Source organism: Mustela putorius, unplaced genomic scaffold, assembly GCF_011764305.1.
Source record: "Mustela putorius furo isolate JIRA1106 unplaced genomic scaffold, ASM1176430v1.1 tig00000407_pilon_pilon_pilon, whole genome shotgun sequence".
Classification (NCBI taxonomy): domain Eukaryota; kingdom Metazoa; phylum Chordata; class Mammalia; order Carnivora; family Mustelidae; genus Mustela; species Mustela putorius.
The window spans coordinates 22,875,254-22,889,326 of NW_025421373.1; the positions used below are offsets into that span (position 1 = coordinate 22,875,254).

A 14,073-nucleotide genomic window follows, 5' to 3' on the forward strand; every position below is an offset into this window, starting at 1 on the left:
CACTGCTACTCACCCAGGCCTGGAATCTGGGCTGGAGCCGATGCTTGTCCCAAGCCACACCAGCCTCCCTCTAGCCTGCGAGTAGAATGGGGGGGAGGGCAGGGGGTGTCCGGGCTTACCAGCCAAAGCCAAAGCACATGGTGTGGCAAGGCGGGGGCCACAGGAGGGGCTCAGGCTTCTCTACAGGAGCCTGTGAACCGTCTGGCCAGCCCAGAGCCAAGCACTGTGGAGCTGGAGGGGCCTTCCCGTTTCATACCCTGGGAAGCCGTGACCCAAGGCCCAGGCTGTCCAGCCGCTAGCAAGCGGTGGAAGAGCGTACGAACCCCATTTTACAGATGGAACTGAGACTCCGAGCTAGAGGACACTGTGTGGGGACACTGTGGCTGGGCTCAGCCCCATCTGCCCCACTCCACTCCTGCCATCTCCATGGCACAGGGACTTAAACCCGCGACAGACCATGAAATCCATGAGTGAGAAGCACCAGGTTTAATATTAAAATCTTTCTCTTAAAAAAAAAAAAAAGTACACAGATAGGAAAATTTGATGGCATATAAAATAGCACTTCTGCTGTATAAATGTGAGTTAATGTGAGTCCTAAAAATACTTGTAAACCTAGGTGATTACATCTTTGGTACCGTAGTGAGAATTCCCTCCCTCTCCCGGCCTGGCAGAGGGGGCTGCCGCCCACTTCCGGCTCTCTTCCTGCCAGCAGTCTTGGCCACAGCCCTCACTCCCCTTGTTCCCCTGATGCCCACTGAGCCGGGGTGTGGTTGGCAGAGAGAATGCAGTGAGTGGACCTGGGCAAGGAGTGAGCCGTATCCCACGGGTACTCCCTCAGGAACTAGGCAGCTGCTGGGTGAGAAGGCAACCCCCAAAATACCCACCTTTTGCACCCCTCTCAGGTTCCCTAGAAAGGCTTCTTGTACTCTCTGGGGTCCCCCAGGAGCCCTCACTGTCCACGATGTCTGTGGCACAGACTTGGACAGCAGGTGCTGGACGGCCGACCGCACAAGGGGTCGGATCTGATCCTCTCTGCCTCCCTCACTCAGGATGGCTCCAGGGCTCACTGGTGGGTCTGAGTGGGGCCCCGTAGTCCTCCCATGGGGCAGCTGTTGGGGGCTTTCCAAGACACTGCCTGTCACTCCAAGTCAAGGCCTAGGCAGCTGGCCTTTTGGGGCTTGCTGGAGGTCCGGGGAAAGGGGCACGGTTCCTGGTGCCCAGAGTGTGATGCATGGTCTGGAATTTCCCCAGACCCCAGCTGACCCCTAGGATGGAAGTTTGGAGTGTTTGGCTTTGCTTCTTCTGGGCAAGTGTGCCACCCCCTGGAAGATTTGAGAGTGTTAGTGCCGCAGGCACCAGAAGTCAACGAGTCCACCTTGCTCATTTATCAACAGGGCAGACAGGCCCAGAGAGGGCGAGGGATTCCTCCAAGGTCCCACATCAGGTCCAATGAGCCTCCTGATGGACATTCCTCGCCGGCACATCTGCACGCTCCTTACAGATGCGGGGCCCGCCTGACCCTGGAGACTCTGGCGGGTGGAGTAAGACGAGCGGTGATAAGGAAGGAGACCCCGGCACTTAACGGGGCCAGGCAGACATGGACACAGGCACTTGTACAACGAGGTGTGCCCCAAGTGCCCGGGACAGGGCTGTGGGCCAGAGTGTCCTGAACTTGGCTCAGCCCCCAGCAGGGAGCATGGATGGCCCCAGACCAGCTCGGGCCTGAGAAAGTGGAAACTGGCATCAAGGAGACGTGGCTTCCCGATGAACATCACTGTCCGAGGCCAGGCCCCCGCTCAGTCAGGAGCCGGGGATGCCAGGGTCCCTTCCCCAGCTCTCTGGTGGATGAAAGTGCGAGGAGAGAGCTACAGCTCCTGGAGGAGCAGCTGTGCGACCAGAAGAACATTAATCTGTGCCTCCTGAACGCAGAGCATCTCTAGGGATTCCAGCCTCCCCACCTGTCAGCCAGGGCGAGAAGCCCAGATCGTGGGTCACCGGGCCCGGAGCTCCCATCCTGCAGATGGAGAAACGAAGCGCTCCGGGAGACCCCTGGCTCCCATCACATGGCCCCCCCAGCGGCAGAGGCCGGTCACGATCCCTGCAGCCTTCTTGCCTCCTAACCCACCCCAGTGGCTGGGGTGCCACAGGCCAGGGGCAAGAGCTTTCTAGAAAGTGACAGTAGATGGGAGGCCAGCCCAGCAGGCGGTGGGTGCTGGGAGGCAGAGGGAGAGCTTCGGGTGGGGCAGGGTGGGGCCAGCCCCCTACAGGAAGCTGTCCTCTGCCTCGGCCCGGGGCCCAGGGCAGCTTGGATCCAGTGGGGGCTGCAGCTCTGTCGGGGGCTCGGGCTGGGGCTCCGGCTCCTCTTGGGGCTCCAGGGGACTGTCACAGGAGATGGTAGAGGAGGTGTTGACTTCATTCAGGGTGGAGCTAGGAGGAGAAGGCAGGTGAGTGGGGGTCCGGGCGGGGGCCACATTAAGATAACAGCAGTGGCCCTGAGCTTTTTGTGCCTTCGAGCCCGCACCCTTTAGGTCATCCAATCCCTGTCAGGACTATGCGAAGCACCACGTCGATGGGCGCTCCTGTTTTCATCCTCAAGAGGACGAAACAGAGGCCGGGGGAGTTAGAGGCAGCTTGTGCGAGGGCGCCGGACAGGCCAGCGTTCACGCCTTAAGCTGTCTGAGCTCTGAGCTTCGCTCTTCTGTACACGGACTGCCTGTAGCCCCGCAACCTTTGCTCCTCAGGAAGGCAGAGAGGGCCTTCTAATTCTCCTGGTGCTCCGAGTGCCCAAGGAGAGATGGAGGCTTGTGGAGACAGGGCCTGGCCGGCCTCACGGCAGCTGGAGCCACAGCTGGAGCCACAGCTGGAGTTGGAAGCCTGCCTGCGGCTACTGCCACTTCACCGGAGAGTGGATCTGGTTTTGGGGGGGGCTGGTGTCTGGCCTTGTGGGGGACTCTCCTCTCCAGCTGAGGGAAGGTCCTGTCTGAACCCGAAGTCCAGGCCTTCCTGCAATCCCCGCCCACTGTAACTTCGCCACATCTCAAGGCAAAAGAAAAGCACGAATCTCCTTCCAAGTCAGAATTCTGGCCTCAACCCCTGTGGGCACCAGACCTCCTACAACCACAGCCTCCTACAGCCAGGCTCCCGGGGCCCTTGGGATGTGGTGCTGGAGCACGGAGCCCAGGCCAGGGCTGAAGTGACCCCAGAACAGTACACAGGTGCTGGGGATGCTGATTAGACTTCCTCCTTCTCTGTAGGGCCTGGATAGGGCCTCGGGAGAGGAGCGGGGACAAGGCTTATGGGGGCCACTTTCCAGGAAACTGCTACCTTGCAATTAAATCCCAGACATTCTGTCTCTTACCAGCCTGCCCTTTCCCCCTGAGCTCATCAGAAGCCAAATGAGTCCAGTCCTCCCTTCTGCTCACTGGCAGGAATCAGTACTCACCCCAGGTAATGGACTTCTAAGGCAAGCCTGGCGGCATGAAGACACACACACACACACACACACACACACACACACACTACACACACAATTGCCTTGGGCCTCAGGCCAGAGCAGCTACCTGGCAAGGCTGGGAGAACTCTCCAGTGGGCCCTCATCAGCAGCCTCGGGTTTTGGGTCAGGCAGGGGGATGATGTAGTCATTGTCACCCTCGTTGGGCTGCACAGCAGTGTAGAGGACAGAGCTGGTGTCCAGGGGCGATCGGAGGCCATGGAAGCCAGGCAAACGGGCTTGGGACCGAAGGACGGCCGGGTGGTCGCTCCTCAGAAACTCCTCATCGACCTGCTGGTACTTCTGCTCCACGGGGAGGGAGGGCCAGAGAAACAGCGAGGTCAGGCCCCAAATGCTGTGGGGTTCATGTACCATGAGACCCTGACCTGGCCCCTCCTGCCTTGTGTGAATTGGGCAACTGGTGCTCGGAGAGGAAGGGGAATTGTCCGGAGCCACACACAGCTGGCGGCTCTCCCAGGTGCCATCACACAAGACCAGGTGGGCTCGGGGGGCCCCCCAGGGAGGGGATAGTCAGCAGACTAGCGCCTGTGACCCTAACACTCCCCTTACTTCAGAACAGACAGGTGTGGGCTGTCACCTTGCTTCAACCTCCTTCACTGTGGCCTCAGCATCCCTAAGTGCTAAGTGGTGACAACCCAATCATCTCACTGGGTGCTGAGCTGTGACTAAACGTGGGTGGGAATGTGGTTAGGAATGGGTCAGGGGAAAAGGGGTGCGCACCACCCCTCCCTGTAGCTCCCTCTGGTGGACAGGCTGGGTTCTGCCTTAACTGAGCCCGAAGAGGAAATCGAAGCAGCATCAGGGCGGTCAGGCCCTTATCGGACATGCAGCCTAAGGTTGTTCAGATTTCTGAGGGAGCCCCAGGCCTGGCATGAGGAGGGATGCGGGACGAAGGGGGCTGTGGGCAGCGGCTTCCATGCAGGATTTCATTTCAAAAAATGCTGTGCTGTTAAAATAAATTCAACTCACAGCCCCAGCCCATCCCTTACTAGTACCAGCAGGGAAAATGAAGCCCGAGAAGCCCGAGAAGGTACAGGGCGGTCCCTCAAATACCAGCATGACACACAGAGCCTTGTACCCAGTGTCTGACTTCTGGACCAGAACTCTCTGTTTCGCTGCCTCAACATACCTTTTTGTACCCCTCACCCAGCAGCCTCTCGAGAAGCAGCACCAGCTGGGAGAAAGGAGGCCGGATCTCAAACTTCTCTTCCCAGCACTTCTGCATGATCTCGTAACTGGGGAGAGGCACAGAGGGGGTCAGAGTCTTTGGCTCCGGCTCTGCAGCCTCCCGGAAGGGAGTTGGGGAGGACCGGTGGAGAGGGATTGCTTTTCCTATCCCTTAGCAGTCCCTCCTCCCGCGGGCAGGTTCCGTGGGGTCGACCGCATCGGTGAGCACGTGGCCCAGGTCTGGCTGGTAGGAGTTTGCACGGTTCTCAGCTCAATGCCTGGCTCTGGATGGGCACGTGTCCCCAGCTGAGCCCTTGATGGTCAGCTTGGAGCCTTCCGCCCGAACTATGGTGAAAGCAGCAACCAGGTAGCCATCTGGCCTTAAAATGTGGCCAGCGCGAAGGGAAGCAGACCTGGGTAGAACCAGATTCCTGAGGACAGCCTCTGAACACCTAGATCCAGCTATATGGAGGTTTTTTAGATCTCTGGACAAATCCATTTTTGCCTTAAGCAAGTTAAATTGGATAACTATTGTCTGCACCGAAAAAAATCCTCGCAAAGGCTCCACTCACATCTCGTCGGAGGCGTGGGCAGGCTGGGCCATGCGGTACCCCCGCTTGATGGCATTATAGAACTGCTCGTTCATGGGCAGCTCTGGGTATGGGGTGCCACCTGCAGGGGGCAGAGACAAGAGACACACTGGCTCAGAGGTGCTGGAAGAGGGGCAGAGGGAAGCACACCAGCCCTAGAATGGACAACGGTATAATGGCCTTGGCATTGAGACTCGTGAGCCCCCTTTAGAGGCTCTGGACAGAGACGGAAACCCTCCCCAGAATCAGAGAACCAGAGAAACCAGAATCATCTAGGCTTTTAGATGTCACTTCCAAACCCATCCATAATCGGCTGGGGAAGTAAAGAGACCCAGAGAGGACAAGGGATTTGCTAAGGTCTTGTAGCCGTGAGAAAGCAGTAGAGAACTGTAACTTGCACCAGAGCCAGTCCCACAGCCCCACCAGGCTGGAGGCACACGGGGGCAGGGTAGGGGCCGTGCCCCTGACGGCTGGGGGCCAGGGGAGCGTACCCAGGGTGAAGATCTCCCAGAGTAGGATCCCAAAGGACCACACGTCGCTCAGGGTGGTATAGAGGCTGTTGAAGATGCTCTCGGGGGCCATCCACTTCAGAGGCAGGAAGGTCTGGGGGAGGGCGGCACCGCACTAAGTATAAGGAGGGCCAGGGCCCACTCCACACCTGGCAGTTTCCCCCCAGTACCTGACTCCCGGGCCCTGAGAACCCACCTCTGTAGGCATGCAGATCCCACAGGCATCCCAGTACTGGCCAGGGGACCGGAAGGCCAAGTCCCTCTACCCACAACTGGTAACATGGCAGTCCCATCCCTGAGAAAGAGCCCCAGGTCTGAGGTCCCTCTTTCTGACCCCAGTAGAGGCCCCTGGACCGGTTGGTAGAGAGCAGGAGAGCCAGAGAGAAGCCAAGGAACCCCCTGCTCTGAGCCGGCCACCTTCGATCTCTGCGGTCTAGAGTCCCTCCAGCTCTGGGATTCACCGTCCTCTTGTGGAAAATGGGAACATGAGTGGCTGACAGAATGGTCACATTTTAACCAAATACCCATTTGACCTGCTCCCTTTCCATGCTTCCCTTACGCCCCCCTGCCCCCGTCATGACTGGTGACTCTGAGTCCTGGGCTCACCTCACAACCTTAGCACTCCACTTCCCCACCCCCCACCCCATGCACAGCTGGTGGCTTCCCCTCCTGGGCCTGCACACATGGCTAGGCAGGCCAAGCCTGTCACCGCTGGACAGGGCAGGTCACGAGGCACTCAGTCCTCATCTCCCACGTGCCACAGCCACGTTGACCAGGAGAGAACCTGCTCCCAGGGTCAGAGGCACATGGTACTCACGCTGCCTTTGGAGATATAGTTCGAGTCTCGCATGATGTCACGAGCCAGGCCGAAGTCACAGATCTTGACCAGCTTGCCCTCACAGATGAGCACATTTCTGGCTGCCAGATCTCGGTGGACACACTGGGTTGGAGGAGATGGGAGCTGAGGCCTTGGGGGCAGTTGTGGAGAAAGACCTCCCCGCCAAGGGCTTGGGGAAAAAGGTATCGCCACACAGGTGAGGGTAGCCACCCAGTGAGGGCGTCCTCACCCACCACAGAGGACACAGCTGCCATACAGAGCTTTGTACTTGGAGGACCCTGGCCGGCTGGGTGTCCCACCTCCCCACAGTGACCACACGTACGTTCTTGGAGGCCAGGAACTCCATGCCATTTGCCACCTGGTAGCTGAAGCCCACGAGATCCGTGTAGCTAAGCACTGGGGACTCGTTGATCAGAGTGGCCCGACAGGTCCTCTCAGGAGCTAGGGGAGAACAGAAGTTCACCTACCACTGTGGGTCTCCACATGGCCCAAAGGACCCCTGCCCTTTTGCTCACTGAGGCCGACTCTCTGTTACAGGTAGCTACTGATCCTCTAAGTCCTCCAAAAAAAGGAAGACAATTTCCAAACATCTAATGCAAACCTCTCCTATCTCATCAGTGTGCTTTCATGGGCCAGAAAAGCCTTTGATGTTAGCCCCAGGTCACCTTTGCTCAGCCTGACCTGCCTGCTTCTCAGGGACCCTGGGTCAGCCCGGGAGCCTGGGGCCTCCTCTGGGCCCATGCCCCAGCAGGCCCAGGACTCCCTCCACCCCAACTCTTCCCGCTCTGGATCCAGATACAGAGGTTCATTCTGGGGCTCCCTCACAGAGCAGCTGTGTGCAGGTGGCTAACCCCAGTTTCCGCATCTTTGAAATGGGGACAAGCCACCTTCCTCCCCCTGTTGTTGCGAGCCTGGGCATACAAAAGGCTCTGATAGGAACACACGACTGCATAGGGGTGGGGGCCGTGCTGAGGTGAGGACCCACCGGTGGGGACGTAGTTGTCATAAGGGGCCATGTAGCTAGAGGACTCAATGTCTGCATATTTGACGCCTCCTTTCATGTCCAACATGGGCACGTAGTCTACCGACTCGTCTTTGCTCATGTCCATGTAGCCACCGTCGCTCTCCCCGGGCAGAGACACATGGCTGGGGGAGAGAGGGACGTCACAGGAGGAAGGGCCACAGGGCTTTCCTTTTGCTTCCTTTCCTGCCCCTTCTCGCCCTGAGGCCCCACAAGGCCCTGTCACTCATGGGTTTCCTCTCTCCCTCCACCACTCCTCTTCCTCTCGTCTGTCACCATTTGAATGGCCACGCAGTGCGCCCTTCCCCCCAGCCTGTGGGGTCCTAAGCTGGGCAGCGCTGTGCTGGGATAACATAAGACCCCGTGCATGTCCCCGGGGAGCTCACGCCTAGGCGTGATCACAGCACTCGAGTGCGAGGGTCAGAGGAAGGGCAGGTAGCACAGTGCCTTTCCGGGGATCTCCATTCGGCTGTGATGCCCTATGAGGGCCCAGCCACAGCCCAGAGTGGGCAAGGAGTCATCCTAATGCCTCTGCCTACAGTGCCAGCTCCCTGGAGAGCTAGGGGACCACATGCGCCCATGTCTTTAGAGGTGGACCAAGGACTAGAAGGAAATCGATCCAGTGGGGGTGGGGGGGAGGCAGGGGGCAGGGCTGAGTCTTCCTGTCTTTCGGTGACAGACCGACACCCCAGCTCCTAAACTGTATCTGCCCACCCTGGCCTCAGCTTCCGTCCTGGACAGGGAGGGAGTGAGCAGGTAGGTGCCCCGAGGGCTCCCCAAAGCCTCCTGCGGTACCTGGGCAGCGGAAGCCCGACAGGGAGGGCGTTGCTGTAGAGCTCAGCGCTGGGCGGTCGGCGCTTGTCGGAGCAGCGCTGCAGGAAAGTGTGCTTGTTGCGGTGCAGGTAGTCTACGAGGTCGCCGTAGCGGCAGTACTCGGTGATGATGTAGATGGGTCCTGTGGGGGCACAGGCTCGGGCTCAGACCTGCCGTCGGGGCCGGCGCTAGCTTGGAAAGGCAGTTTGGTAGGATGGCCAAGAGGCTTTGGCACCGGGCTAACCCCGGTTCTTTTCTGGCTTTGGTGAGCAGGAGGGAGATACTTATTCTCGCCGAGCTTTACTTTCCCCATCTGTTAAATGGGGCTAACCCCAGCCACCTCCCTGAGCACTCATAAGATAATGCCTTTGTCAGCTCGGCCCTGGGCCTGGCACAGAGCAAGGACAGGGTGGTAGATGTCACCCATAGGTTTTCAAATGACGGCGAATGCTGGAGCCCAGTATATAGAGCAAAGAAAGGCAACTATTACTTATCAGGTTACTGTTTCAACCCAAATACAGTACATTTATTTGAAGCCCGTCAGTGGGAACTTGACAATATTGATGAAGACAGACATTTTGAAATGGGTGATCTTGGGGACATAAATTGGCCTCTGTGTGCAGCTCACTTCTGTATTTTATTTTGGTTGCACAATACTGAGGAAAATCCCAAATCTCACAATAAGCTGCAAACAGTGATAATACTTCTTTTTTTTTTTTTAATGGCCTAACTTGCAGTCAGAGCTTCAAATAAACACACGGGCTGGGGAGACTTCATTCTATGATCTGAATGAAAGCAGCTCCCAGTCAGCTTGCTGGTGTTCCCCGAGTGTAGGGACAGAACTCACCTCACAGGGGCCAGGACTTAGGAGTTTGTGGAATGTATTGAGAAAATGTTAAAGAGTCAGAGGACCCCTGGGTTTGCAAACGGCTAGGTCCTTGGGCCTTGAAGGTGATGTGATTCTGTGGGTTTGTGAGTCCTGCCCCCATCTGGGTCTGTGGAATGAGGGCACTGGACGGGGTGGGTACAGACCCTCCAGCTGGAGTGTCCTGTCATCCCTGGACTGAGGAGGGGGCGGGGAGGGGCCAGGCTTGGGCGGTTGGCGTTTTCTGGAGCCCTCTGGGGGAGTGGTTTTGGTACCTCCTTTGGTGCAGGCCCCCAGCAAGTTGACCACGTTCAGATGGGGCCCGAGGTGACTCATGATCTTCAGCTCTGACATGAGGGCCTGCTTCTCGCTGCTGCGGGCTGTGGCTGAGGAGGGAGATGGGGCCTCAGGCCTGCCCTGTCCCTGAGGCCCCAAGGAGGCTGTTCTGCTCCATAACCTACTGTAAGACCCAGATGGCCTAGGGGCAGTGAGGACCCACGAGTAGGGGGAGGAGAAAGTGGGTGGGAGGAAGGTTAGGGAGAGAAGGAGATGCCAGGAGTCCGGGGCAGAGTGAGGAAGATTCTTGGCCAAAGCAGAGCCTGCAGCGGTGCTGGCCCACAGGTGACTGTACTGCTTGCGTCCAGCAAATGAGAGCCGGGGAGTGCCTGACTGTGTGGGGCCGGTGGCAGGGGACACGAGGGGGCCCAGATTTGATGGAGGGGCAGGCTCCCAGGACTCACATTTCAGCATCTTGACTGCCACTTTCATCGTGGCCTGCGAGTGACTCAGGCCGTGAGCCGTGGCCTCCACCACCTGCCCAAAGGCTCCGGAGCCCAGGGTGCGTCCTGGGGTAGAGACAATCCCTTAGCTCCTGGCCCACCACGGAACTACATACCCTGCTCTCTCAGAGGTCAACCCCTCCAGCCAACCGGGACTTAAGGTGTTCCCCTCCAGGAGTCTCCCATAGTGCTTTGCAGCCCTTCCTGATGTCTCATCTAAGTCCTGCCAGCTTTCTGGTCCATCTTTCGTCCCTGGAAGCCTTCCTCCCATCCCCAAAGGGAGTTCAGCTCCTCTGCACACCTTGGCCTTCCCAGCTAGACTAAGCATGGGCCTGACATGCAGCCTGTCCTCAATCCCTACTTCCCCTCTTGCCCACAAGGGGTCCGATCTCACGTAGTCATGGGATCACAGGACCTCAGCGCTGAACCCTCCCTGGGGTATCACCTTGCCCCATTGTATGGAGAGGGGCACTGAGGGCCCAAGAAGGCAAGACCTCAGACAGTCTTGCCACCCTCCGAAAGTGCCCAGACTGCCCTCGAGAGTGCTCTCGACTGACCGAGCACAAGCTGGTCCCTTGGCAGCTCCCAGGTGGAGTCATAGGGCAGCTGCATAGGATCTACATAGATGTACTCATGGCCGTCGGAGCTCACGGATTCAATCACCTTCCACCGGATCTCGTAACGTGGCTTCTGCAAGACCAATACCAGGGATAGCTCATCAGAGGAGGTCTGAGCTTTAAGACCCACCCGCCATGGCCCCTTATGAGCAGATGGAGCAGGAGACCCTGAGGCCCAGAGAGGGACAGAGGCCTATTTGAAGTCACACAGCAAGTTATTGATAAGGCTCAGGTTCACGGGCTCAGTGAGAACAGGTGTCAAGAGGCCCCAGCTTGGTGCTGGCTGAGGAGCAGCTAATAGCCCAGGGCCCGGCTCATCAGGACCTCCTTGCCAGCTTCTCCCAGAGCACTAGCTGCTTCCCAGATAGAAGTAGCGGGACAGGCAGTCCTGGGAAGTGACACAAGCTAGGAGCATTCAGCTAGATGTGGACAGCCCATTCTCCAAGCTGGGTCATTTGCAGTGGGAATCTCGGAAAGATGGAAGCACACGATGTTGAAATCATAGGATGTGAGAATCACAGGATTGGGCTCTTAGAATGATAAAATCATGGGTGCTGCAATCCTAACTCAAGAATCTTAAAACATTGGGATTGCAGAATGGTGAAGCCTCGGAACAAAATATTGAAATGACACGTTGGTAGGATTAGAATGCATTTCAGTAGAAGCCTGGGATCCTCTGGAGGTGAGACCTGGGAGAATCCTGGGACTCATGTAGTCCCCCCAGAAAGTGCCTTGCCCTGTGGCTGGGAGGGGCAGGGCTGAGGTCCAGGCAACACCCAGGAAGGCACAGCAATGGCAAGGGACACTAGCTGGCCTGGACCAGGCCCAAGATGGTCCTTGCTGTTGGGGGTAGAGGCAGCTCTCCATCGTTTTACACCAGTGCTCTGTGCCAGGCTAGGCCATGACTGGATCCTACAACGTTCAAGGGCAGCTGGGGGCTCCATGTAGAAAGAATAGTGTGCCCATGTGCACCCACCAGGCAAGGGTGGGAGCTTACCTTCTGCCACAGCATGATAAGGATGATGAGGGAGATGACTGTGAGGACCACCAAGGCCAGGATGGCCGAGATCACCACCACCTTGAAGGGCAGAGCTGCAGGCAGAGACAAGAGCCAGCCATAAGCAAACGGGGAGCTTGGCAGCTCCCTGGCAGTCCTCCCGTGTCCCCACTGCTGGTCCGGCAAATCCTCTCTGCCTGTCCTGCCCTCCACCAGCCATGGCCTGTGACGTCAGACTGCCCCGTGGTGGGACAGGTGGGGGTTTCATCCCTTATCTCATTCCCACTCCCATGCATGCACATGCACCCCTGAACCAGTGGGCGCCGGCAGACCAGCCCAGAGCAAGACAGAAGTAAAGCTTTTGTGTGCTGCCTGTAAGAACCCACACCCCTCAGTAACAATGGCACTCAGCTCCCTCTGGGCTTCCATATGCCTTCAGCCTTTGCTGGGCTCAGTCTGGCCTGTCTGCCATACCCCAGACTGGATACCAGCTCCTGATGACTGCGCTCACCTCGCCTCTGAATCCATGCCCTTGCCAGGGTGGTCACAGCTAGGACAGAGCCTAACTGAGTTCCCAGAGCCTGACGAATCCAGTCCATTTCCTACCCTGTTTCACCCGGAGTCGCCAGCAGCGTCGGGGTAGTGACGACAGTTATAAGGTACACCCCCCAGGGAACAGGGGTAACCAAGTGGGGCTAACTCAGGGCCCCCAAGTCCCAAGTCTCCTCCCTAATGCCTCAGCCTCTTTGCTGTACAATTTCCCATTCTCTTCCCCTCCCTCTGCATTCACTCTGGCCAGACCCTCACCTCCCCTACCCTGCCCCACTGGCCACCCATGGGGTCCCCCACAAACTTGTTCCCTCTTCTTCTGTCCCATACTTGCCCCTCTCAGTGCCCCTGGAGGCCCTGTCCCTCCTCCTCAAGGTCCCAGACCAACATCACTCTTCTCCTCCCTCTCCCCACAAGGTCACACATCTCAGGCCTGGGAAGGAAGTCTGAATCTTCTAAGGAGCAATCTGAGTAAAAAGAAGAGGCTTCGTCCAGCCATGGTAGTTTCCCTGTGCGTTGGTACGTGGCTTCCCCCTCGGGCAGTCTTGCTCTGGGCTGGTCTGCAGGCGCCCACCAGCTCAGGGGTACGTGCGCATGCGTGGGAGTGGGAGTGAGATAAGGGATGAAACCCCCCACCTGTCCCACCACGGGGCAGCGGGCTGGGAACAGCTCTGTGCACAGAGAGGCTCGTGTGTGTGTGCCAGACCAACCTGCCAACGCCTCCCACAGCCTTCAAAGCTCTGTTTGCCCTGGCTTCTGCCTAACCCAAGCCCCTCCTTTACCAGTCCTTTCCCTTTCTCTTGTTATCTCCCTGCTCCAGCCCCTAAACACACACATACTCTGGGCTCAAGCCACGCTGAATGCCTTTGAGTTCTCTGATCCCACTTTGCCTCTGGGTTCTTGCAAAAGCTATTCGCTTTGACTCGAACCCCATTCCTTACCAGCCTAACTTCCAGGTATCTTTCAGGTTTTGACCTAAAGATTTCTTTTTCCAGGACACTTTCCTGAATCCCCCAGCTGGACACAGAGCCCCTCCTCCCTCTAGGCTTCCTCGCCCCCACAAAGTACTGCCCCCTGCAGTGGGATTGCCTAGTTCCTTGGCTGCCTTCTCTCTGGACTGAGGGCACTAGAAGTGCCGGAGGGCTGGGCCTTCTCCAGGGAGAAAGAGGAAATGAATGAACAAATGGAGACCAGCACAAGGGGAAACGCACGCTCAGGGACTGGCAGGTAGCATGGGCACCCAAGCGCTGGCTGACACTATTCCCGTGGACAAGAGTTGTGCCTTTGTGTGTGTGTGTGAACCTGCTCACAGACATGCATGGGATAGCAGGCATCTGGGTGCAGAGGCTGTGTCTGCACGCTTTCAGGGGGAGGGGCTGCTGCTGCTCCATGTTCTGAGCCAGTTTGCACACATGCACAGGAATTACACATGCACTATCCACACCCTTGTGTGGGGATCGTGCATCTGCACATACACGCATACAGACACACCCCTGTGGGTTTATATACACGTCTGGGGATTGGGCATAGCCATATCCACGGCTTTATGCATGTACTCGGTGTAGTCCCCCAAAGGCAGGCAGCATGCGTGCTTGTGCACAAGCCTGTAGACATACACTCCAGCTTGACACGTGTATCTGGGGCTTGGGCAGTCTTCATGATGTGGTTTACAAATCTACACTGGGAGGGTCTGCCCTGTGTCCAAGGGTCAAGCCTGCTCCTGCTTATGGCTTAGAATGCACACAGAACATGCGTACACCCAGCCATGGCCTAGACACGTACACTCATGGGTGTACGCACGTGTGCCAGTCCTGCGT

At 57.8% G+C, this 14,073-nt stretch overlaps 1 protein-coding gene across 3 annotated transcripts in view; it reads right to left on the reverse strand.

Moving 5' to 3' along the window:
• Window positions 1-471: 471 nt before the first annotated feature.
• PDGFRB (platelet derived growth factor receptor beta) overlaps window positions 472-14,073 on the reverse strand; it is a 36,818-nt gene continuing 23,216 nt past the window's right edge. For all 3 annotated transcript variants that reach the window (XM_004737834.3, XM_004737835.3, XM_004737836.3), the window contains exons 11-23: window positions 11,708-11,802; window positions 10,651-10,783; window positions 10,055-10,159; window positions 9,590-9,700; window positions 8,432-8,591; window positions 7,601-7,761; window positions 6,938-7,056; window positions 6,595-6,717; window positions 5,760-5,871; window positions 5,251-5,350; window positions 4,641-4,746; window positions 3,561-3,793; window positions 472-2,427 (exon numbers count right to left, since the gene is read on the reverse strand). In XM_004737834.3, coding sequence (XP_004737891.1) covers window positions 2,262-2,427; window positions 3,561-3,793; window positions 4,641-4,746; window positions 5,251-5,350; window positions 5,760-5,871; window positions 6,595-6,717; window positions 6,938-7,056; window positions 7,601-7,761; window positions 8,432-8,591; window positions 9,590-9,700; window positions 10,055-10,159; window positions 10,651-10,783; window positions 11,708-11,802 — 1,724 coding nt within the window. In that variant the 3' untranslated portion in view covers window positions 472-2,261. The remainder of the gene's footprint in view (window positions 2,428-3,560; window positions 3,794-4,640; window positions 4,747-5,250; window positions 5,351-5,759; window positions 5,872-6,594; window positions 6,718-6,937; window positions 7,057-7,600; window positions 7,762-8,431; window positions 8,592-9,589; window positions 9,701-10,054; window positions 10,160-10,650; window positions 10,784-11,707; window positions 11,803-14,073) is intronic.